Source organism: Empidonax traillii, unplaced genomic scaffold, assembly GCF_003031625.1.
Source record: "Empidonax traillii isolate 1590-97213 ecotype Southwest subspecies unplaced genomic scaffold, ASM303162v1 scaffold145:size929809, whole genome shotgun sequence".
Lineage (NCBI taxonomy): Eukaryota > Metazoa > Chordata > Aves > Passeriformes > Tyrannidae > Empidonax > Empidonax traillii.
Window position 1 is genome coordinate 401,264 of NW_020955338.1, and position 26,168 is coordinate 427,431.

General features: G+C 37.1%; 1 protein-coding gene across 7 annotated transcripts in view; it reads right to left on the bottom strand.

Moving 5' to 3' along the window:
• GULP1 (GULP PTB domain containing engulfment adaptor 1) overlaps window positions 1-26,168 on the bottom strand; it is a 71,492-nt gene that overhangs the window by 13,479 nt on the left and 31,845 nt on the right. For 4 of the 7 annotated variants that reach the window (XM_027884432.1, XM_027884434.1, XM_027884431.1 and 1 more), the window contains exons 4-9: window positions 20,082-20,180; window positions 17,136-17,273; window positions 14,894-15,010; window positions 14,425-14,517; window positions 4,723-4,947; window positions 2,130-2,268 (exon numbers count right to left, since the gene is read on the bottom strand). In XM_027884432.1, coding sequence (XP_027740233.1) covers window positions 2,130-2,268; window positions 4,723-4,947; window positions 14,425-14,517; window positions 14,894-15,010; window positions 17,136-17,273; window positions 20,082-20,180 — 811 coding nt within the window. The remainder of the gene's footprint in view (window positions 1-2,129; window positions 2,269-4,722; window positions 4,948-14,424; window positions 14,518-14,893; window positions 15,011-17,135; window positions 17,274-20,081; window positions 20,181-26,168) is intronic. The other 3 variants (XM_027884436.1, XM_027884437.1, XM_027884435.1) reach the window with 1 other exon arrangement.

Consider the following 26,168-nt stretch of genomic DNA (forward strand, 5'->3'; position numbering starts at 1 on the left):
TTGGTTCTTGGTGGAATCCAAAGTTCTTGGTATTGTCTCTGGTTTCCTACAAATGGGCCATGTCTTTCCTGGGCAGAGTTATTTTTGGCTGACTTGTCAAACTTGCCAGTGGATGAGCGAGATGAACTTTGGCTTTCAAAAGCACATTTTGCTTTAGCAGCTCAAGTACCATCCCCAGGTAACAGGCAGATCATCCCCACTCAGACAAACGGAGCAACTGAGGTCGACTATAGCAAATAGATGCCCCATTCCCATCTACTGAATATGATAATGGTGAAGGTTATAGAATTGTAAAATCCAACAAAATCACCCTGTCATTTCACTTAAAGTGATGGAAAACAACCCTGCTTGAGTGCAGTGACAAATAAAGAGATAGGAACACGAAAAGATGACCTCAGAAATTGGGAGACTCCAAATATTTGGCTCCTCTTGGTTGCCACCCACCTGACTTGGAGAAAGAAATGCCAGCTTGCCTGTCCTGGCAGCAATATCACCACATAAAACAACGTATTGCTGCCCATTATTATAGAAATGTAACACTACACAGCTTGTGTGGGGTTCTTATGGGAGCTGAACTTTCTCATCTAAGACAGTAAAGCCCTTGTTTGATTATAAAATATTCATCTTCTGGTTCAAATGACATTTTTGAAATATGCCAAAGTGCTTTAATAGCCAATGAACACATGAATTTTCAACATATAAAGTACCATGACAGACTGAAGGAGCAGGGAGAAGCATGTATCACTGAATAAGCAACTTATTTTTATATATATATATATTACAAAACTTACTGACTAAACAATTGCAAAAACCTCTAGAGTTACAAAAACTGGAATTTCCAAGAGCCCTCAGCACTGAGCACTGGGTCCCACAAAATCTCTTGTCACAATTTCAATGGAACAGCGGTAGGACAATAGATAAAAAAGTATCTTGAACTGAATTATAGGTCAAGATACTCAGTGACCATTATTGAAACTGGATATGCACATTTCGGTCTATTTTTATAGTATTGCCTGTAACTTCAGAGAAAAAAATTTGAAACAAAAGGAGTGCTTGGAAGGGGTATCTTTTAATTGCTTTTTTTACTGTTGTTATTAACAAAGCCATAAAATTCTCCAAAGAGAACAGTTTTATTCTAATATTCTTTTAAGCTACATGAGAATAATTAATATTAACTATTTTAATATAATAGTTTAAAATTTTATTAATGTACCTTTCTAGAATCCCATAGAAATTCATAAACTTATTTAAAATCTTCTCTTAAAAGAGCATTTTTATTAAACTAATAGTCTCAAGATCTACTGTCTCTTTAGAAGGTGACAGACATTCTTCTCAGTACGAAAATAAGCATCAGAAACAGAAGATGCTACACACAGACTGGTATTTGTAATTTGTACAACCTCTAACACCACTTGTGTCTGCTCCTCTCTCCTCTCCCTCAAGGGACTTCTAAAGCTTTTAGAAATACTGGACTCCTAAAAGACTCCCAGTGAAGTCAAGAACCTTATCCTAGGTGCCTTCAAGTCTTTGTAAAATTAAATTGCTGTTGTTAATCACCTTTTGAAGACCTTTTAGGACTGGTTCACAGACCTGGAGAGGTTCATCAGCTAGGACTAAAAAAAAAAAAACCCCAAAGCTGTGCATAATATGAAAAGAAGTATTAAAAACAGCATTCCAAGACAGTTTACTCCTTGAGGGATTTCCTCAGCTCTCCATTCTTCATCACCATTACCATACTTACTCCACCTGCTGTCTTCCCCAGAAAGGTAGGCTTTAGATGCTAGAACTGTGGCTTGACAAGGAAAGAACTAACAGGAGGTAAAAGTATTGCTTGAGGTACAAAAAAGAGACTGTGAAAAAAAAAAGCCAAGTTAAAATCCCCCAACCAAGCCTCTTCAAACTGTTCATATAATAGTTTTAGCAAGTTTGTTTATAATGTAACTTGGCAGCGACATCAGTGACTCTGGGAAGACGGTACAAAAATGAAATGGCATTACCGAATGCAATTTACAAAAACTGTCTTTGGCTTTTCATGCAAAATGTAAGTCAAACTTTAAAGATGCTTTATTAAAAAAAAAAATAAAAAATAAAGTAAGCGAAAAAATTAGGTCAGTTGTTACAAAACTTACTGATCTCTGTAGATCTACTGGGTACTGGAGGAGGCTGTGTACCATTGCGAGTAGGTGTTGATGACTGAGGGGATATGGGAGAAAAGGGAACCATATCAAAGATGTCAGTGGAGGGTGATTTAGGTGTCACACTGCCTGCCTACAATAAGGACAATAAATATTAGGGCAATATTTCACACGAGAAAGATCACAACACCGAATTCTTCAGCATGCAGATAAGAGCCACATTAAAAAAAAAAAAAAAAAGTTAAAAATAACCATCAGCATGCAAAAACCAGTTCCTGACACCAAGCAAATGGCATTTGCAGTACAGAGCCCGATACATGCTATAACTCCCCAATACATAAGCAGCATTGTAATTCTTTCCCTTTTCAGTTGATCTGGTACAGCCAGAAATGTATCACAGTTACACCTGACAGAGCTGGTGACAGGCAGTTGTCTCTTGCAGAGGTACAAACACAGACACGTTCACGAGACCCAAGTAAGGTAATAATGGCAACAACAATGTGCTCTGCTGGGGGCACCACAGAACACAGTTAAAAGAAACACAATCCCAATATTTTTCGTTTACCAAATTCTTCCTTATGTGATCTCTTATTTGACAGGCTAAAGAAACTGGCATGATCAAAGTTTCAAATGCTTTTTTTCCATAAGTAATGACCTAGACATACACAGAATATTAATACCCAAAAGAAAACTGTCATCCTCGAAGGTGAGACTGAAGAGATTTCATTAGGAAGGTCTAGCAATTTGGAAGGTTAACAAAAAAAAAAAAAACAAACCTGCTGGGCAAGCCAAGTAACCCCAAACCTAACAATTACTGTAGCTCTACAGTCATATTTGTTTCTGAACGATTCATTCCCCCCTGCCACAAGTCCACTATTTTGGGACGCAAGCAGGGCACAGTCAAGTCAGATCACACTAGACACTAAAGACAATGAAATCAATTAAAGCTGAGATTGCCAACCCAAAGGCAAAACTGGTTTGCATGTGCATGTTATTCCTCAGCCAGTGTACATTCTGTGTGTTAGAAAGACCATACAGCCAGACACAGGGAAAGCCTGCTAACTCTTAAACAAGATTCAACTTGCCCAAATTATTCACGGGAAAATTTTTAAGCACAAGTTAAATTAGTCACGCGGATCCTTTTATTCAGAATACACAAATAAAATTAAAAAAAATACCTGGCAAGCAGGTAGCCTTTAGCACTACTTGCCCACCAGAGTTCCACAGACCTAAACTTTATTTTGGAATGCCACTTTCTTCAGTGGTCCTGCTGCAGCACTGAAGCTGCCCTCTGACAGCTCACAGCACAGATTTCTAAGCCAAGTCTGTAGGTGGCCCTGAACTACCTCTGTTTTTCTCTGGAGGTTCAGCAGCAGCTGCTGAGAAGGAAATTATATTGATCCACAGCCTTACACTGAAAGCCGTGTTTAATGAGGAAAAAACACTAGACTCATGTCCCGCATTTCCTGTTTCTTGGAGGTTCTGTGATTCTTAGGAGTCTTGAATTGATATTTCAATTTGTATTAAAAGAGATCTGTAACTGTTCAGTATCTAAAAAAAAAAAAAAAAAGGGATATTTATACCCAGACATAGGGAAACATAACATGAGAAAAATCTACCTTTAACGTGCTGCTTTTATTTTTTGGTCTACTTAAAGAAAAAATAATAATAATAAAAAAATCTCAGGCGCTGTTATTCCCTGGCTGAACCAACTTCATAAAATAACTAATTCTTAAGATTTTAACACATTGTTGTCCTCAACATGAGCTAGCATTGCAACTTCAAAGATCATCTGCTGTGAAAAGATTTCAGCCCACAGCGTTTAGGCACAACGGGCTCTTCTCAGTGTCCACATTAACCCCCTGGCACCTTTGGGCACAGCCAGAGAACCAGAGTAATTTGAAGCTGGGAGATGGCTAATTTAAGTAAAACTGGAAGTAAATTAAGAAATGTGTATTTTGAATACATATGAGCACAAGAAGCATTTTTATTTAGTGAACACATGCAGAAAGCCAGGATGTTCACCAAATACAGCCAAATATTACTTGCAAACGGAAGAAAAGTCAAGAGAATAAGCACCTTAATATGAAAAAGCAGGCAATATGCCCATTTCATATTTAAGAACAATTTTCAGTCTTCATTTTGCACAGTTTTTATAAAGTATGCTAAAAGTTATTTAATGGCTAATTGCTCTTCTATTAATTCATGGGGGAGGAAGCCCTTGAAGTTGAACCTTTTAAGATAGTTTGTTTTGAAGAACTGTTCTTAAGATAAATTTTTTTTACCACAAGATTGTCAGATAAAACAGAGATCATTCATTAATGGCCTAATTTAAACATGTTGGAGAAATAAGTGAATTTATGTTTTGGGGTGGGAGAGAAAAAGCTATGTAGAAATCAGAGCAAATCTTCACAAATTCCGTATTTTAGGAGTACCCCTAGAGAACCTAAGATACATCTTCTCTCTGTCCTTTAACCACTGTACAAAATGCACGTTTTTTATACAAGTTAATACACGGCAGAGAACAAAGGAAAGCCAAAAAAAAACCAAAACAAAACTGAGAAAGCTTTTTGCACGGCATGATTACACGAGGTCTTGGGCAGCTGAATTCACTGGTTGGTTTTGGAAGACCAGTTTTTGAAGGTGGTGGGATTAACAATCCAGGTGGTAGTCTAGAGTCAGGAGAACTCCTAGGAGTAAGCGTAATGGAAGAGATATCTAAACAAGGAGGTGAATCCTCATTGTTACACCAGAAAAAAGCAGAGGGTCTTTGAAACATATGTTCATCATTATCACACTTTATGTGCAGCAGCTGAAAAGGAATCACAGAAAGAGAAAACATTCTGAGGAACAGAACGTGGTAACGTCAGGGAAAGAAGAAAAAAAAACAATAAACATTTCATGCTTCCAAAAAAAGGTTTATCAGCAACCTGCTGTTCAGTGCTACAATTACAAGATACAGAACCTGAAAATGCTTTAAAATAAAATCTAAACATTTACCACAGTAAGAGGTTAGCTGGAAGAAAGATGACATGCTCCTTGATCTTTACACCAAATAAAATGAAGTCAGGCATCTTTCCAACACTGTGTGTGTGAGATGGACTAAAAAAATGTCTAAATCCACATAATATCAACACTCTCTCATATCTGCACATGTAAATTACCAGCTAGGTACATATATGTGGTGATTAATGCACAGGTCAGAATTATCACTCCCCAAAGCAGGAAACAGCTACCATTTGTATCCCCCCAGTGTTTAAAGAACAGCTCATTATTTAACTATTTTTGACTAATTTTAATATTTACATTAATACTAAAATTTATTTTGTTTTCCTACCTACAGAATTTAAGAACCTAAACATCTATGGACATGAACACCTTTCTGCCATCTTTTCTGTGTGGATAAATAACCACTTGAACTTGGTATTTTCAGTAGGTATCTCAAAGGCTGAGACTTGCTGCAAAGTGGAGGAATCCTCACATCCCTACAAGCAGTACAGGATGCAGGACAGAATAAAAACTTGCTGACGGGGAAATAAAAATGTTGAGGATGGAAAGATTCCCTGGATCTCTTAACAAATCCATAGAGCAGCTTCAAACAAAGGCAAAAGAATAATATCTGCACCATAACACAGCCAGTGACTGCAAGATGACTGAATCAGCTGCCTGATGTGACTGGGGACTCTTTCATATTAAGATTATAAATAAAAACCTACAGTGTTTTTTAACCCAAATAAGAAATGTCAGCAATCTTGAAATGTTTCAAAATAAATGGATCCTGTCTAGGTGAAACTAGAAATAAAGAGCTTTCAAGACTGATCCTGGAAAGATCAGCAAAAAGGAAATTTGGTTAAATATTTGATTTAAAAAAGGTGCCCGGCTGATCTTTCTGTTGAAGCCAAGTTATAACTCCTATCTCAAAAATCTGAGGAAAACAGTTTTGGACAGCTAAAATAAGGCTTTAGAGGGTAGATCTTAACAAAAGGAATTGGACACTTGTGCAGACAGTTATCCTTGGCTACAGCCCAGAGTTACACACTGATAGTGCAGGAATTCCATCTGTGCTGTAGGTATCTCACCTAAAAAACCCTTTGACTGACCCAGGCTGAGGCACTGGCAGATCCATGCAGCAAAAATTTTGAAGTCTGCTTTTGCTGTCTTCATAGTGTTCCACAATGGAAATGCCACGGTTACTTCATTAGAAGTTTGCATAACTCAGTAGAGCAGGATTTAACCAATTATTTAAAGACATTTTTTCAGTGTTATGTAGAAAACAAAATATTTCAAATCCTTTTAAGATTAACCTTATCCTCTTTCTTCAATTTCTTTACACATAAACCAGGCTAATGCTGTATGTGCCCCAATTTCATAACAGTGCCATGGCTGTGATAACACCCACAAACACCACAAGATTCTCTACTCAAAATTTGCAATTCAGCATTAAAATAAAAGTTTTTAATCCCAATTGCAAAGAATTAATCTGTTGCTATGCTGTAATTATGAAATGGAGGGTTTGGAATGGTAATCAATAAAAAAGAAAGTAAAAACCTACAAGACATAGAATTTTGAGTATTATTTCAAGAGTATCACCAGCCTACAGGTAGAAGACTTGCATTGCTACTGTGTATTACTACCATGTAATCGTTGTTGCTATACACATCTATGGAAAAAACAGATTTCAGAATAGTAAACACTTGAAGAGACTCAATAAAAACAGTCAAATTAATAAAACAAAATACTTCTCTGAAACACAGAAGAGCAAAAGAAAAGTGGTTTCCATAAGAGAGCACGAACGTCGCATGAAAAATGATACAGAAACCAGAAAAATACACATGGGATGCAAAGCAACAAAGCTACGAGGATGATGGAACAGGTATCAAATGCAGGAAATGGAAAATTTGAATACAAAACTGAAACAAACACCTTGGTATCATCTGAGCCCTGAACATGGAGCAGTCACATGTCTGTTCAGGGATACTCTCAGGACATTTGACACTATATGGGGCATCCAGCTTCCTATGGCAGTTTTGGGGATGCACCTGGCCAGCAAATGAATTTTCACAGGGATATCTTCATTGCAGAGCAGTACAGAGCCCAGGAAATATCACCAGATTAAGGGAGTGCAGTGGGGGGGAAAGGAGGAGGCTCTTATTTTAAAGACTACAACCTAGAAAGGATGTAACTTCTGAAACTTTAATACTCCTACGCCAAATTACGAAGGAAGAAAATATAGTAAAATATAGTAAATTGCCATTTTATATGGCAACTGGGTTTTGTCTGAGGTTCCCACAGCGTGGCACTTGCAGTATCAGTCACTTTGATACAACGCGTTCCAATTCGGGCCGCATTTCATTAAAAGGAGAAAACAACATGATATCATTCTCAAAGAGATTAAAATACCAGTTTGGTGGAGTTAGTCTCTTTTATGATTAGATGTAACTATACGCCATCAAAGGATATATTTTTGACTCCACTGAGCATAACGTTGAAGATGCACTGTTGGGCTACGTTGTGCTAGAAAATGTAGCATGATTGAGATTTTGTTAATCAGGCAATCTTTTCAGAGTTGTTTTTACGAGGTGTCTCAGGACACTGATTGCAATGTCTATGTCATACCCCCATAGGAATCACCTAAGTGTGAATTAGAATGAATTGGCAAATGTTTTTCCTCCTCAGAGCAGTTGGCTGGTGACGCACAGAACTGCCACAGTGGGCGACTGTAGTGATGTGACAGGGAACTCTGAGTCACCTTGAATTGAAAATTACGTATTTAGATACAAATGTGCTTTTTACAAGGTATTTCCCTGAGGCTTGGGAGCACACTAAGGATACCTACTAATCCATAACTTTCTAATTCATAAAATACTGTATAAGTATTAACAGGTTCATTAATTAACTGCTACATCTTCATTTAGTACTTTTCCAGTGTCATGGAACTTGACATAGGCAATTTCAAATTTCTTTAACATCACAACTGTAAGAGAATTTTGAACGCTCATGAAGAAGTGCTCAGTGAACTGAACCCATAACATTATAAATCTGAAAGAGCTGAAGATTGGTGAAGGAAAAACATGTGCATTTTCCCACTTGGCAGTCTTAATGGAAACAGGAATCAAGTGATATGCATAAACACATTCCAAAACTGTTTTCTGACATGCATACAGTTCCAATGTCTATCTTGGTGTTTTCCCATGAGTGTGTTAAAGCTTTTTAATGAGGGTAATAGGTGCAGGTGGCCTATGCTTCTAGGTCACAACCATAACAACTTGAAAAGTGGTCTAATCAATCACTATCTTTAATGCTGTTTAAAAATTGAGGGATTTTGCAACACTGACATGATAAGAGTATATATATTAGATATTGCTGCTTTGATAATACTTATGGTGAATGGAAGAACACCATTCCTTTAGGAGCTGTTTCTCCCAATAACTTTTCCTGCTGCCTTTCAGTTCTGCTCCTCTCATATTTGAGTGTTCTCCCTTTGAAGCTCTTTTCCTGAATATCCCTCTTTTCTTCTATCTAACTTCAGAGTCACGAGGTTGTCACGACTTCCTTCTCTGCCTTAACCAGGCTCAAAGAGAAAGCTTTAAAGGCATGCCTGGTAAATGCCAGCCAAGAGCAAAACTGATTAAAGATCTCTCTTGTCTCATCAGAGGTTCTTTAGTGGACTGCAAGGACTTACTATTCACTGACTACAAAAAACTAGGGGTGCCAACTGTACCTAAGTGCTGACACAAAGGCCATGTAACACAAACTTGAGCAGTGACACCATAAGCAAACATGAAAATGAAAATCCGATTGGCCTCACATAATCAAGACCAAATGCAAAAGAGGCCAGCGACTAAAGCACTGCCAAGCCACTAGAACAGATGAGAAACAAACAGCAGAGATACACAAGGAATGGAAACTTTAGCTGCGCATGCAAGGGAGCGAGAGACAAAGGGAACATCCTGTGCCAGCGTTTCCCATGGCACGTGTGAGCGCAGCCACACAGGCAAACTAACTCTTCCTTTGGGATAGCAAGTCCTTGACAGATCCATTCAGGAAATGAAAAAAAAAAAGTGACAGTTTCTGTTGCATAACACTTCTGCATTGGCAAGAGCTGACACGTTAGGGGCTAGCTTTTTAAAGTTCTAGGAAGGCTAGCACACTTCAAACCATCGAACCCCAAAAAATGATCATTAAGCAGTTTACTGAATGTGCTGAGCAAACTTAATTCTGAATAGTTACAATATCCTGAGAGGAAAAAAGCGTGAGGATTGATAATTTAGCGTTCAACTTTCAAAATATATTTTATGCACAAGTATTTCATTATACAATCCAGCTTTCTCTTTTTCATTTCCAACTATGAGCTCATTGCCTTAATGGCCTCTTTTATAGGTTCAGAAGGAAATTTTATTTTTCCCATACAGTCTATGAACTGACAGAAAAAAGCACCTAAATTGGATTGATGTTGATTTGGCCATATGGCTAGATTTAGAACAGACACAGAAAAAGTTTCATAGTGATACTAATAACCAAGCAATTGGATAATTTTGATGGCAGTTGTACCCTCCAAAAGCAGAACTTTATTGCTGTCAGTGCTTTGCACCCATTTACACAGTGCAAAAATGGAAGGGGTACATAATTTTATTATTTACACATGTAGTTCACACCCATTTCAGTCTGTCAGTATTTTAAAATATGTCCTCAAATAAACCCTTACTTGGCCTGCAAAAAATCTGCACTACAAGCAAGAATGATCACAAAAGCAGTTTTAGATTAGATTCTCCTCTGTGTTTCCCAAACAAGCCTTTAACTTGCACGATTTATGAACCAGAGAGAGAAAAGTCATCCTTAATTTTTTAATTATTATTACTTTCAATTTTCAGATGTGAGTGGGTTGATTTTTTTTAATAGAGCAACTGGGGACTCACAGTAAGTACACTAATATTACAATTCATTATTACTACCTAAAAAAGAATTTAGTTAAAACAATTAGTAACAGAAGTTTCAGCTGGAATTCTCCCCTTATGTGAAACTATCAATTCATCCAACATATTTTTGATTCTTTGCTTAAAGTGAAGCTTCAGCTTAAAGTTCACTGCTTGCATTTTCTTCTCTGAGTTAGACCATGGATAGATTTTTGGAGCAGTCCCTGTGTATTATTCTTTTTACACATTTTGATGTCAAAGATCAGCAAATTAAGATGGTTTAGTAAGCGTTCAAAACTGTTAATCAAGAATTCAACTCCTTTTTACAGAAGTAAATCTGTCAGTAAAGCCACACATTGCAGCCCAGCCTGGTGCATCTAATCTTCTCTTGAACATCACACATATAACGTACAATCTTTGATAAACTGTACACTAAATGTTTTTAAAACATTTTGGAAGCAAAAGAGGATCTGAATTTTAAATTTTTGATAGTACTACGTTTGATCCCGAGTATGAATTCCAGCAAATGGCTTCATGTGTGTCCTCACATTTAGTTAGCAAGCCTATTTTCAATGACAACAGGAAGCTAGAAAAGTTTATTTCAAATGACATGGATCTATCTACCTAGAACTGAAGCAGCTTGAGATTAGATTTTTTTTAAAATGTGCAATAAGCCAAATGTTTAAAACCACATACATATTAAGTTATCCATCCATAGTTTAAAGATGCTCTCACATTCTATTTCCTTTTGATACTAAAGTGAGAATAGGAGATGCAATCTGGTCTTGCTTGTGGGCAAATGGCCTGGGAATCAAAAGATTGAGCTGTCAGAAGAAAAACAGAATGGGCTTGGCTTTTTTTTTAATAAAAAACAAAAACCAAAAAAACAGTAGTGTCAAGGATCAGTGAAATAATACAAAAAAAATCCCTGCTGCACTTCAAATTTCTGAAGGTATTTTCTCTCTTCTTCGTTTCATTAAAAATTAACAGGAAGACTAATGTGTCTAGAATGACCAAAAAAAAATCAATCCACTTCAGAAAGAAGAAGCAGGAGTAAAGAAATGATAGACTGTCACTGCATACAAATGACAGCACAGCTTCCCAGTTACTGTCACGAGTGAAAAGCATTCTGTCCTGGATCAGTATTTTAACAAATAAACCACGACAGTGACATCACTTGCTGTCTTGTCACACTGCAGGTGAGACAAAGCTTAAAACCCCTTAAGTCTTCTCTTGTGGGGAAGTAAAATACACACCCACTGTCAACCTGAAATTACACCTGCTTAGCCCTCATGGTTTGCCATCTCCCTTCCATGGGGAGGGATGGGGACCGAGGGAGGAGAGGATGTGACACACAACGTGATTTCAGGGTTTATACTGTCATGTTCTGTGAGCTGTCACCACAGGCCCTTTGCAATATCTGCTTCTTTAAGTATACACTTGTTAAATCAAGTTGCCAGTGTGGACTGCTGAAGTGCTGAATCGATTGCCAAGTGTTTCTGTGACTATGCATTAATCACTACAGCAAGAGCATAGTCAACGACCCATGAGGCAGGAAAGGCACTTCAGCACATCTGGGAAACGTGGAGAAGGTACAAACAGGCATGCAGACAAACCAAATACAACCAGGAAAGCAAGAGGTGTGAAAATCCAAGGTATTGCTTAAGCAGAAACAGAAGCAACTTTATGGGGGTTATCTGTAATTGGCTCTTGAAGCTTAACATTTCTTTACAAATTGCTATGATGCCAGTTTAAGGCACATGCTCTTTTATCACATTAAGTGTCAAGTATCAGGTCTTAAACTCTCCATTGATTACTGAACAATCCCTTCCCTAAACTTCAGCACACAGAACAGCCTCAAATTGGACAGACAGATAAGGAGCTCTCGCTCTAACAAATTAGCTACATATAAATAAAAAAAATTGCTTATTATGTCTAAAAAAAAAAAGCTTCAGAAAGCATGGCACTGTATAACTCAATAGTGTAGATATGAGAGCTGTAAGTTTAAACTTACTTATTAAACTTACAGTTCAATACATCTGGTTTGAATCACGACAATTGTGATGTTATGTTCGTAGCACCTCAAACCAAGACTATCTGCAGAGAAGCAAACTCTCCCCATCCAACCCAAAGTGCTTCTTAGAAAGGAATTCAAATAAGTACTGTTCCCCATGTTGGATATTCTTCTTCATTTAAGCTATTTTATTTCAGAAAATAATGCAGATTTGAAAAGTGTACGGAATGATCACAATATAGATCTACTGCTTTTCTTTCTAATTTTGAAAAACGTAGACCAGCAGCAGAGACATTTTTAACAACATAGTACTTGAATGTTTCAAGATTAAATTAAGAAAAAAAGCAACTAGTTATTTCTTTTAAAGCTAAATGACTTTTTTCATTACAGAAATTATGTGGAAAGAGAGGAAAATATTTTTTGCACCATTTCTGCTTTTTTTTTTGTCTAGTAAGATTTGAGATTTAGTAGAGTCATGCTTGAAATTACAGTTGATTTGAATGAAAAGCATATAAATCTAATTGCAAACTATAGCACACAATTGTTTGGATTTTTCTTCCTTCATACTTATTTGTTGCTCACATAGTAAAAGAAGAGAAAGGAATCATCACATCACATCCACTGCTGTTCCAGGCGCTTTGACTGATGATCTTTTCAGTGGAGTTCAAGCTGTCTTAAAATTATTTATCTGTCCTTTTCCCTGCACTGAAACCACTTGCAGCAGGATTCAATCAGCTGAGGCTGATAGGGACCATGTTCAGGGAAGTTTTGATTATCCCCAAAAGCACAAAGACCTCCAATCCCTGGGCATCCTGTTCTAATATTCATCCATTTATATGACTCTAATTCATGTCAGAATTGGTAGAGATATTAAACAGGCTGTTGAGTGGCTCTGACTGCAGTTCTAACCATGAGCAAACTCAGAAATTTGTGACAGGAAATGTTGGTGTTTTTTTTTTTTGGTCATTTAAAAGATTAAGGAGTAAACAGAGCAGTAAAATTAATGTGTAAACTAACAGCTGGTAATGATTTATTGAAATGAATGCATTAATATCAATAATTATCAATTTTTCATAATTTTGTTATAGCACAATTGCTATTTAAGCAATATGCATATTCCTTGTACCAATAGTCATTAACAATAAAACAATATCTAGGGAGAGAATTTCCAAATGGCTGGCAAATTTACAAATTAAGATTTTAACTCTTTAATAAGGAATGAGACATCATTGTTTTAAAGGATACAATAAATCACAAATGACAAGGTATTTTAATTATTAATTATTCATAGTTTTCTTTATTTTTTCCTAAATGAAATCACCAAGTTCTTCATTAATTCAAATGAAGGGAAATGCACCTATTGCAATGGACTTGAGAGCCTGTTTAATTGAATTCAAATATCCATATAGTTATTCTATTCATAAATAAAGCCAACCATAATTCCTTTTGTGGAAAATAAAAAATTAAAGAACTGACTATACTGATATTAAATCTAGCATTAAAATTGATTGCCTATCATTGAATGCTTCATAAGTGAGAAGGCATCCATAATTTAAAAATTCCACTGTGGTAGTTACACAGTATTTATAATTTATGGTGTTCCCTCCTCTAAATAGATTTCAGTAAAATGAAATAGCAGTTCCTCATGGGAACAGCCATCTAATCAACATCAAGGGAGTGCACAGACACTACTGAAAAACTGTCACCACCATTATAAACATATTTTTCCATTGCTCAAATTTGTAAACATCCATTTCAAGTGAAATGATGCACATTCAGGGCAGGAGCAAGGCAGTCAAAATGGACAGCTTGAAAGCAGTTCATCTTTTTCTAAGATTTTACTACACACACATTAAGAAATTTTATTTATTTTCACAGTTGCAGAACACACTTGCAAGAAGAAGGAAATCAATAGAATCTGTCTGCAAGGAAACCTGCATTTTTACATGTCCTGCCTAGATATAAAGAACTATCACAGGCAGTCATTTAAAAATACTCTTGTGCCAGATCCTGCCAGTGCACAGGAGTTATTCATTCTCAGCTGGAACGTTTACATGGCTACTTGAAAGAGTATTTACCATCTTTAGGCAGCAACAAATAGGTATGACAAGGGGATTAAAGAACCACAATTTGAGAGAGACTTTTGCAATTGACACTTTTGCTGGTTTGTCACAATCTGACTGTTAGTACAACACTGCATTTCAGCAGAGGTGTTACACGATCACTGCGTGTTAGTGGAAACACTGGAAACAGCAGCGACCATAATAGTGATCATAAAGGGATTATAAATTTATAAGGGATAAAGGGATTATAAATTATCTGAAGAGTCACTTCAGATATAAGATTTATGTTATGTACTTACTGGAGATGCATGTACTTGTGTTATTCTCAACTGGTTTTCCAAATCTTGAACTTTATTTTTCAGTTCTGCATTTTCCGTCTCTAATTCTTGAATCTACAAAAGCAAGTGGTTATTGCAACAGCTGTTGGGGCAGTCATTCATTTCAACAGCAGCATCCACTGAACACAACTTTCACGTGAAATCTGGTGATTTAGAAGCAAGGTTTTAACAAAAAAAAATTACATTTCAGTATTCTCCAGATTTCAGTCTTGCTTTTCTCTTTGATGTCCTTGCAAGACGTAAGACATAAAATACTGTTTAATAGTTATCAGTTTGTGGGGGTTTTTTTCAGTTTTATTTTTTTGGTATCTGCTGCAATTCTTAGCAATCTGAGAATAATGCTGGAAATCACACTTTCATTTAAAGCAGGTAACACGAATCCAGCAGCATGTTCTATTGTCTCTTTAAAATAACCACGTTCAGAACTTACCCTTTTCTGTAAACCTGCAATTTGTTTCCTTGTTTCAACGTCTTTTCCTCCAGATTCCAGAAATTTCCTATAAGCTAAGTCAAATGCTTGACCAATTGTTAAAGTTATCTCTTCGGCCTTTATACAAAACATAAGATGGAAATTAGTACAGTGAGAAACTTTTACATCATTCCTTTCATCTCAGATGATCCCAGAATACATCACACTGGGTACCATATTTGTTTGCTCAAAACATCACCAAGCCAGCATTAGAAGGCAGCAGGTAAATCACTCTCCAACGAAACACCTTGACAAAATGCTGTGGAAGCAACAAAAATATTCCAGATAAAGAAGGGAAACTGGACGTAAATGTAAATTAAGCCTTCATAAATACAGATAACATGCTGCAGCATGTCTCTTTCTGATGATTTCTGGAGCAAATGCAGCCTGTTCCATCATTAAATAAACTCTTCCATTTTACTGGAACAATGTTTTCATGTTAATGGATATTTTGACCCCTATTGATTTTAAACTAGAATCGAACACTTATTTTTACAAGTGCTATAAATCTCACTGAGCACACTGTAGGTAACTGTGTTTATCTGCCCAACTATTCCCAACTGCAAAAATCCAACCAAAGAGAATTTGGGGTTTTATGTGCAAAATATAATAATTTACGAGTTCTATGCTGGTTCACATCATATGTTATCACATGTTTACACAGCCAACGCAGAATATCTACTTCAAAAATAATGGGGGTAAAATAAGTGAACAAGAAGCTGATGGAGCACACCAAGGTTTCAGAAAAAAATGCTGATTTACAGCAGGACCAATAAAAAGTGGAAAGATGGATACATCTTTTGCCCTAAAACTTTGGTAGAGAAAGTAAACACAGTAAGTAATAGTTTTAATTTTTTAAACAATTCCAACAGGGGGAAAAAAAAAAGAAAAAAAACCAAAACAAAACCCCAAACAAACCCAAAAAACCAAACCACCAATCTGGTTAAAGCTGGGAGGTGGGATGAAGGTGGGATGAAAAAAATACAAATTGAGCTGGGATCCTTTGAAATTTGAGAGTACTAATGAACAAACAGTGAAACAGATAAAAAAAGTACAGTGAAATAACAGGTAGGAGAGAAGAAAAAGTAATGTAATTAATTACTCATTAATTACTTATTAGTGTGCAGAGACTTTGAGGGCAATTTAAAATCACTGGAATGCAAAAAAAAAAGAGGGGCAGGATAGAAATTGTAAGAGAAATTAAGAGAAATGAACAGGTGTGTATAGCAATTCTGAATGACACCTGCTGAGCAATGCAGGTGAACACCAAAATAATCAGAAACACTGTGAAGTAACACTTAATGCTACATAATTGCATATAAAGAGAAATTAATATCTTTTTCTAAAAAAATATGTATACCTTTGTATCTTAGTTACTTCAGAATAAAACAACAAAAAAAAGGAACTTGAGATTACTAAACCATCCATTTTCAGTGTTGTTTCTGTTGGGTTTAGTTGTTAATCACATTCTTCCAGGGTGACCCTGTTTCAGCTAGACATAATTTTCTTCATTTCCTGTCCTAAAGTATTATTTTTTCTTAGGTTTTGTGTTTTTTGGTTGGTTTTTTTTTTTTGCCACTGCACATTTTTGAACAGCTGCCTTGCTCTGTCTCAGACACAAGAGCATTTCAACAGTTGGTGAAATGAATATTTTCTCTGTGTGTCCCAGTATCAACAACATTGACAGACATGGTGGGGAGGCATGGGGAGGGGTGGGCAGAGAAGGGAGCACCTTGTTGGTTTAAAAAACAAAACAAAACCACACAAAAAACCCCCGACAAAAATAATAATAATAATAATAATAATAAAAACACTCAAAAAACCTGAGACACACATGCCAGCAGAAGAGCCTGCAAAGGTATCTCAGCCACTGGATTGCAGCAATCCCTGCAAAACAGCTGTGCAAACATTTCCAGCTTGGTGGGATGGAGCCTGTGCTCCAAGAGCATTGCAGATGCTTCTCCTAGAATGTTGAGCTGAGAACAATTGCACCAGAAAACCACCTCAGGTCACTGAAGAAAGACACTCCTCTTTAAATCAAGGCATGTTGAGTCTCAAGACACTTATCTGACCTGAAAAATCCAACTGGAGGGCCCCAGTGAAAAGGCAGGCTGTGTGCCTTTATTTAATGAACCATTCCTGCTTCGTTTCAAGGCAGGTCAATCACCACAACAGTCTTGCAAAGCATATCTGGAATACTTACACACTTTTCACTGTCAAAGACATAGCACAGGTGCTTGTTGGATTCCGAGTCCTTGCATATGAAGGTAAATATTCTCTTGTCGGTTTTATCGTCAGCACAAAACGATATCCTGTGGAGCTGACAGTTGTGCTGAACCTCCTGCAAATAAACAGGAAGATGATTTTGAAGAAATTACTAGTCTTGCTTAGGATAAAGGCAGTAAAAGCATGAAGTAAATCTCTGTTCATGTACGTAAATGTGAGCAAGCTGCAGTGACAGTTTTGAATGTCTCTCACTGCACATGAGAGTGCCTGAAAATGGACTGAAAGTATAACAAAAGTTAGCAAACTCATCTTCTAAAGAATGCTCCTATTTTTACTGAATGTAAACAGGAAGTTTTTATTTGGACAGAATTTATCTGGAAGTATTTATTTGGAGAGTAATTTCTGTTCTAGAAAATTAGTTTTACTGTTGCCTTGTGTCCTTGTGCAATTTATTTAGAGCCTGATTATGTAAAATAATCTGTTCTTTTTCCAGGTGCACACCATCTTCAGATTTCATCATCTCCCAAGGTTTGTTGAAGTGATTTTACTGAAATGAGTCCTTACCTTGCTTCTTAAAATATAGGAAATATAGAAATAAAATGACTTTGCTATCCAAATACAGAGGCACAGAGAAATAAATTTCACATCTAAATAATTTCTTACTTGAGGTGCAACATAAGCAGCTTTTAAAAATTATTATTTGTATATTTTTGCTACTGTATTTCATTTTCCATTAAAAAGCAAGTTCAAGCTATTTAAGAAGTGGTGGCAATGCTCTTCAGATGAGAGAGCTTGAAAAGATTGAAATAAACTATCTCAACTGCTTTTTTGGTTTTTTTTCTTCACCGAGTCTCTTCTCGGTATTTTATTTTATTTGGCCTATTACATGGGAAAGCACCATTTGCTGTAAAGGAAAATATGTAGTTTAGATGTGAGCTATTATCTCTTAAAAAAGAAAGAGAGTCTCTGTGCAGGCCTGGGGTTCCCAGATTGCTGTAGGCTCACAAACAAAGGCATGTCCCCCCTCAGCATACAACCTTGTATCCAAAAAAATGCACCATCTGGGCAATCTTTCCCCCTTGCCCCAACTGAGTTCATTTTCTCAGTCTTCACAGCTGTTCTTCTATGTATTCTATTCCTCCCATGTCCCAAATCTCTCTTATTTAACCTCCTTCTCCCGTAGCTCTTTTAACACTCACAAAGAACAACACCCGCTTCTCCTGGCACCGTTAGGTTTACAGATTCATGCAACTGTATTATCTCATTTAAGGACAGAACCACTTTCCTATAATCCTCCCTTTTTTTGAGTGCCAAGTATAAAGCCAGGTCCTGATTGTTTCCACTGCAATTAACAGTCATCATGTGAATATAAACCAATACTCCTCCATGACAATACCGAAGAGATTTGTTTCAATAACACACCCCAAAAAGTTATTCTAATTAGTGAGGGCGTGGAATTTAGGTAATTTCCTAAAGCACCTATAAATCATGCAAAAAGAAGGAAAACTTAATTCAAATTCACATTTACATGCAGCTTTCAGCAGTAAAGTGGGGGAGACAAAAAGACAGTTGAGTTGTAATAACAACGTTGCTAAGAGATCAGAATGTTCCTACTCCCCCAAGAAAATCTATCCCACAGTTTTCTGTTAATCTCTGCAGGAGGAGTTAGGAAGACTTAACATATTTTGGCATTTAAAACTGCTATTTTAAAGCAGTTTCTGCCAGGATATGGGGTTTAGTGCCCTTTTCTGCCTGATGGCATAAAGAAGATGAAAAAGCTGCAACTAAAGTTGACATGGATATTTCTTGGTCGCTCTGCTTATGTGTGAACTGTTGGACTGTGGTTGCATCAAGAGTCCGAAGCAAAAATGGGTTGCAAATAGAAATACCATGGAGAAAAGGCAGTCCCTCCTGTTTGAATGCAGCAATTACTCCAGAATTAAGAAGCAGTAACAAAAGGCTCATTCGGATTCAACGTTCAACATATGTATAAAAGATTTAAGAACATTCAGGTGGCTAAGAATTACTGACTATTGAGCAAATACTTTTTATCTCGGTTATATTGATCTCATTATTCCCTCTTTGAAGTTTGTGAGGAGGATGTTTTACTGCTCCACCCCTGGAAGTGCTCAAGGACACGTTGGATGGGGCTCTGAGCAAGTTGGTCTAGTGGGAGGTGTCCCTGCCCATGGCAGGGGGTTGGAAAGAGAAGGTCTTTAAGGTCCCTTCCAACACAAACCATTCTGTGATGGTTCTGTGTAACCCCTTCAAAAATACCAGAGAAAACAAAGGAATAGAAAATGGATTTCACTGCTGAAAAGGCAGGAGTTGTCATGGTGTGGCAGATGAAAATCTACAATAGTGCTTAGAGCCTGCTACATGATGTTTATAGTAACACACCTAAGAGACACAGTCATTTCAGGAAGGAGGGGTACAATAAAAAAAAGTAAAACCACCAGAAAACAATTAAAAAAAAGAACAGGCTACTGAAAAAGAGGTGCACTTTCAAAGCAGCAGCACGAAGAATGAGTAACTGCAAACAAACTGTCTCCTCATCCACCTGCAAACACCTACATGTGGCAGCTACACAATGGTGTGACGAGTTGGAAATGTGTTTATCATATGTGGTGTTAACATCTATTTACCACACTTTCCATTTTCATCAAAATTTGGAAGTTCTGCTGTGAAAGGATTAAAAAAAATTAAATACCACATTAGCTGCAGTCTACATTCAGGACTAGCATGTTCCTTCCTGGCAAGATGTCATGCATGTGTTGTAAATAAAAAATGGTTATTTTAGAAGACTTTTTTCCATCAACAGAATGCCTTTCCATACTTGAAAAATATACAAAAATAAAACCATTAAAAACAGTGAAATCAATATTTGCTAGTTTAGCATAAAAAACACATGGAAGTTTCTTACCTTTGTTTTAGGATCTAGGATTTTTACACCATAGATTGAGATCTGTAATTCAACTTTGGGCGTCTTTTGGCCTTCAGATTTCTTGATATGTCTTGCAAACTATAAGATGAAAAACACAAAAGCAACCACATTATTTTATTAATTCTCATTTTCTCTCAACTCTTGCCACCTGAAGTTGTTTCCTTCCTTGCTCAGACAGTTTCTTATAAACAATACCAACCAACCATAAAGTCTCAGGTGGGCACAGAACAGCATACCTGACTGCTCAATACTCCCATCATTCAAGAAAAAGTATTTTTCAATGACTTAGCATGTTCTCCTTAAACTTTTATTTGCTGTTTACACACTCGGTTTAAGCTTTTGTAAGAGATTTCTACAAGACCAGCAGAAACACAAACCCTTTCAGTTTGTCACTGAGTATCTAAAACTTGCTCCTGCATGGCAGTTAAGAAGTGACCTGAATTTGGGTAACTTACACAGCAAATACATGGAATTGCTCCATATTCTGTTCTGTTACCAGCCTTTTTCCTCTCAAGTCTTTGACAGCCTGGAATGGTATTTTCAAATGCATTAAACAAGGATGATGATTCCCTGAGGGCTGGAGGAATTATAGTCTTCAGAGCTTCATGTTTGAACACATTGTCCTCAATGTCCCCATTCAAGAATAACTGAGTGCATAATTCACCATCAGCACAAATAAAAGATGTAAGAAGTCAGTGTGGACAATGGCTCTTAGTGGCATAAAGAGTCCAGGATGTCACTAAGAGTGCTGACCTACCTTCAGGAGGGTTAGACCTGCAAGATGCAAGCCTGAATTACCTTGTGATTGTGAAGGACTTGGCTGTAGCCAACACATACCTGTCCAACAGAGACTTAAAAACTCTGCTCAAAACTCCTTATTTATTTGATTAATTGAAGGTTTGGGTTTTTGCTCTGTTCCTATTGCAACTAGTACATGGAAAATGTTTCCATTAACACTGCTGCTCCCCCAGTGTGCCTGTCTTCATCTCTTCTGTCTCAGTTTCCTTAGAGGCAGTTTCGTTGACATAAATTATTAACTAGTTTTAAGAATCATCCTAAAAGCACAAAATGAACCTGTTTTACATAATCTACCCAGAAAGTTTACTGACTGATTGATGATTCACAACAGCTAATAAGTATCACACACTTGGTAAAACAAACAATGCCCTTCACCTCCACAAAACCCCCAAACAACCACCCCCAACTAAACCACTCTGTGCCATTCTCAAAATCAAATCTAAACACCCATTTTGCATTTCAACAGCTACAGTCACTGGCAAAATATTTTATGAAACCCTAGTACTTGAAAATCAAGCAAATCTAACATAACTTCTAGGTCTGCCTCACTTCAGTATCATGTATATTAGCAACACATCCTTTTCCTGTCCTCCTATTTATCTTTAAGCCCTTGTCTTGACTATGTAAGAACTTTAATCCCCTTCTTTGAATGAAAGTGAGTCATCCCATATGCATATTTTCATTAAAAAAAAATCTATATAGAAAATAAAATTCAAAAATTATAATTGCTGGTTTACAGCGTTTTGGCCAACAGTATTTCTTGACTTTATAGGACAATTCAAATTTACTATGGGGAAAAAAACCACATTTTTTTCTTTAATAGATTTTTTTCTTTAAATTAACCCTCCCCTCACAAAAATCTGACTTAAATTTCATAATGCAAATTTATCCTGTTTACTTCTTAAGTCTGTGCTTTAAAAAAATAGGGAAAAAAAAAAGACAGACCAATCAATGTTTTATTAGCATGGGGTTTTTTCCTCCGAGATGAATATAAAACTTAAATTTATTCACTCACTTTCATACCCCTGATCCCTTTTCTTAATGCTCTGCACTTTGCTAGGTGTTAAATGGAATGACCACACAGATCCCCTGGACAGCTCGGGCATCTCAATTCCCAATGAATTTTACGTGCCCAAAAATACACCCATGCAACAGATGATCCCAGGGCACACCTCGACTTAGAACAGCCTTGAACTTGAGTGAATCCTGATTTTTGGAAATGCCCCTTTGTAATCAAGACATGCACAAGTATTTCTGTGCAGGAATGAAGAGAAGGCATAAATATTTGATTTTACTGAGTTACAGCCACAGTATACATTGAAAGTGATGATGAAATGCATGATTTTCCAATGGCAATCATCTCATTGCTCCTGAAAAACAGCTACAACATGAAAACCTTTTTAGAATAAGTGATGAGAATAACTTGCACAAGTTTTAGAGCAGCTGGCCAAAGCTTGCTCCAAGTAGTCAAGAAGACTTACAACACTTACAACACTGAGGAAGTTCCAGAAGGCAGTTCTGTGCCAGCTCTAAAAAAAGGGTAAACAAACTGACCCTACCACGTCTCCACTCCCAAAACTCATAAATCAAGATCAAAAAGTAGAGAATTCACGTGAGATGAAATTCATCACAATCAATATGGATTTTGCAAAAAAAGTGCAGCTTGTCAAAGCAGGTAAAGCATCTGAATTTTGTATGCCATTACATTTAAGCAAATGAAGCAACAGAAAGAGAGTATTAGTTAAGTTAGTTACATGAGTCTCCAGATGCAGCTATAAACAGGAAATTGTCATTGGGAAGATATGTTTCTAATGTATTCCAGCAGGGTTTATTTCTTAAGCATGACATTATTGAACAATGACCAGGAGAAAAATAATTACTGATAAAATCTGCAGGCAGAAAAAATACGAGGAGAAAAAAAAAGGGGGGGGGGAGGAGGAAAAAAACTAATGATCTGAAATCTAAAATCATTGCAGAGGGAGCTTCTAGATCACGAAGGGTCGATGGGAGGGAGGCAAATAACATGGAGAACACTTCACCAAGCAGAGCACCAGACTGTGAGGATGGAATCCTCAAGGAAGTCTAGGGAACATGGCAGGCCTTCCTCCAGCTGTGGGACCTTCTCATGAAAGGAAAGCTGAGAAAAGGAATGCAAATTCTTGGGTATTTTCTGAGAGATCCCTTAGAATACAACAACGGCTGCACTGCATCAGATGCCTGTGAGAAAACACTCAGATTTTATGGCCTGAGGGTTTCAAATGAAGAAGAATGTCGACAAATGAAGAAGAATGTCGACAAAATGGGGAAAAATAACAAGATATTTGCAAAAGTTAGCAGAGGGCTGGAAACCTACTTTGTAAGAAACTCCATCAAATAAAAAAATAACCTAATCGTGAAAGAAAAAAACCCACAAAACAATCTCTTCAACACAGACATCCACACGAGCTTTTTAATTAAACCTTTAGTGGGATACAGTGACTGAACAGCACATATATATTCATCAGGAAAATTTGGTACACTCCGTTTCTTAGCATTTTTCCTGCCCACTCCCTGTCCTGTGTAAGAACAGACAACACAGAGATACAGCAATTTCTTTCAGAGCTGACCTTCTCCAAATCAGCCACCTCCCAAACCTGTGTGGGGTTTGAGCAGCACATCCCAACTCTTAGTCAGGTATCAGCTGATTTGCCTTTTTTCTTCTATTTTTTTTTTTTTTTCCTTACTAATTCCTTGCACTTAAAGAGGAACCTGGGGGACCTCTGGACCTGGGAGATGTGCAAAAATTATTTCTGTCCTTTCAGCATACATTTGAAACGAAGTAAAATTTGTAACTCCCACAGTAAACAAGATTATTTAAGAGGGTAAAAATCTGTAGCCTCCCCTTGGCATCAAACTGGACGATGATATAAAATGATAATGAATCACAGCACGGCTTGGGAAGGGACATGATGGGCCAAATTCTTCAGCTGTTACTTTTTACATTAAATGTTCTCAGGCAAGACACCCAGATTTGGTGCAGCTAAGTGAGATGGGCTGGCTTTTGTTTAACTGCATTAGAATTAACATCATATTTTTGTTGCATTCTTTAAGGAAAGCAACAAATACAAATAAACCCATTTTCTGCGGTTTAATCTTTCTTTAAAAATAAAATGGAAAGCTCCTGTATATCTCATCTTTTATTATATTATCAGGGAAAACTATGAGACTCATTAAAATTACATTTGACATGCTTATGCATCAAGTCTTAGCAAACCACAATTAACAAAAATAACATTAGGAGGGGGAAAAAAAAAATTAAATCGTGTTTTCCAAACAGCCAGGAACTGTAGTGAAAAAAATAATGGTTAAAACAAATCATATGCATTAAAGATACACAAATCAAAACTATGTGCCTCTACTGAATATTTACACCTCACTGCACAGTTCAAGAGTATATTCAGAATACCTGAGGTAGCAAAAGGCAGAGGTTTCTGTGATTTGTTGCTAATCTTCAGCCCAGGGATCAGAGGTTCGACTCCTTCATTTTATTCAGGCTACCAGTGAGACATCAGGCATTGCACTTCATGCAGACACCTTAAAACACGTCTGTTTGAGTGCACAGTAATTGTACAAACTGAGAAACAGCTTTGTACTGAGCTTGGAGAAGGTGTATTTCCTCCTTTTTCCATCACAACATTCATTATAAGGAAAGATGCCTGAAAAACCCCTACAGCCCCTATTTCTTTTTGCAGTGTCTACACGTCATCTTCTTGGTCATGTCAAGGCACAAACTCTCATGCATGTTTCACGTGGGTATAATGAAATTATAACCTCTGAAAAATAGCTGTGAAGAAAAGGAAAAGGATGAAGAGGCCACTGATATGTAAAACTGCACCTCTCAATAAGTGTCAGGGTAGAGAAAAAGCTGTCCAGAAGTCCATTTCTATGGAATATTTTGTATTTTATTCTCCTGACACACACTGGACTGAGAGGAAGACTATCCATCTATTAACCACAGTGTAGAAGACAATGCACTGCAGTCTTTTTTCCATCTCTTACTTCCTGAAGTCTTTTTTCTGTGTGTTTTGTTTTATTTGGGGCTGGGTTACTTTGTTGTTGTTGTTGTTGTTGGTTGGTTTTGAGGGGTTTTGGATGTTATTTTGTTTGGTGGCATGTAAGTTTGGGGATTTATTGAGGGATTTTTGGTGGTGGGTTTTTTTTGGTTGGTTGGTTTTGCTTTTTTGGGTTTTCTGAGGGGGCTGGGGCAGGGTTGAATTTTAGGGGTTTTTTTTGAGAGAGGGTAAGCAGGTATTTTCTTATTCAGTTCTTCTCATCTGACTTGCTTTGGTCTTTAGGCTGTCCCTGACTGGTCCTTGAACCACAAATTCTGCTTTCTCCAGTACTTCGAAAAGAACAGTCATGGCTGTAAGGCTTGGCTGAAAACTTCTTTATCCAAATATTAAAAGATTCTCTGTACTCCACCCTCCTCTCTTCTTGCAACAACAAATGAAACCCAGCTTCAACAGGACAGAGAGCTCAGAACAACATTCATTGATGGTCCATGAAGGGCAGCAGCAGGACAGCATCACAGCTTGTGTGAAAGAGCACTCTTCACTTTGTGTTTCCTTAGGGCTCAAGGAGTTGATGAAGAATATTTCAAGTGGTTTCAAAGTGATTAATTCTATTTACTTTATGTCTGGTCATCTCCACTTGCAGAACAAAAGTGGAAGAGAAACGGATATTGAGTTGAGAGTTGAAAAGAGAACAGCCTTCAGTTTGGTCCTCACAAAAACATCCCACGGAAGATCATAAAAGGAACAATCCCAAACTCGGGGGTTTACTTCTGATTTCTCCCTAACACCCCTCCCTGCTGTTTGCTTACCACTGGTCTGGATGTGCTTCCATTTCCATGTGTTCTTCTGGTCTAACTGTTCTCACCTCTGGCAACCCTTTAAGCACTTTGTAAGAAGGATCAAATTCATTCCCACAGTCTGATCTAGGAGTTATACTCTTCATCAATCAAGGAGAGCAATCATTTCACTTTATAAAATGAACTGTGATTTGACAACATTTAGATATTTGAATAATGTAGGCATGTTTGCATGCAGCATCTTGGTACCATGTTTAGATTTTGCTTCATTCTAGAAATTAGTTTGACCAGAAAACTTGAAGGAAAAAGAATTGTTTGTAATAAATTCACCTTTTTTTGCAAATAAAACCACACACTTTAAAACATTAGTGTGCAACTTTCTTCTTCCTCCTGCAGTACAGCTCCAAGAACTTGGAAAA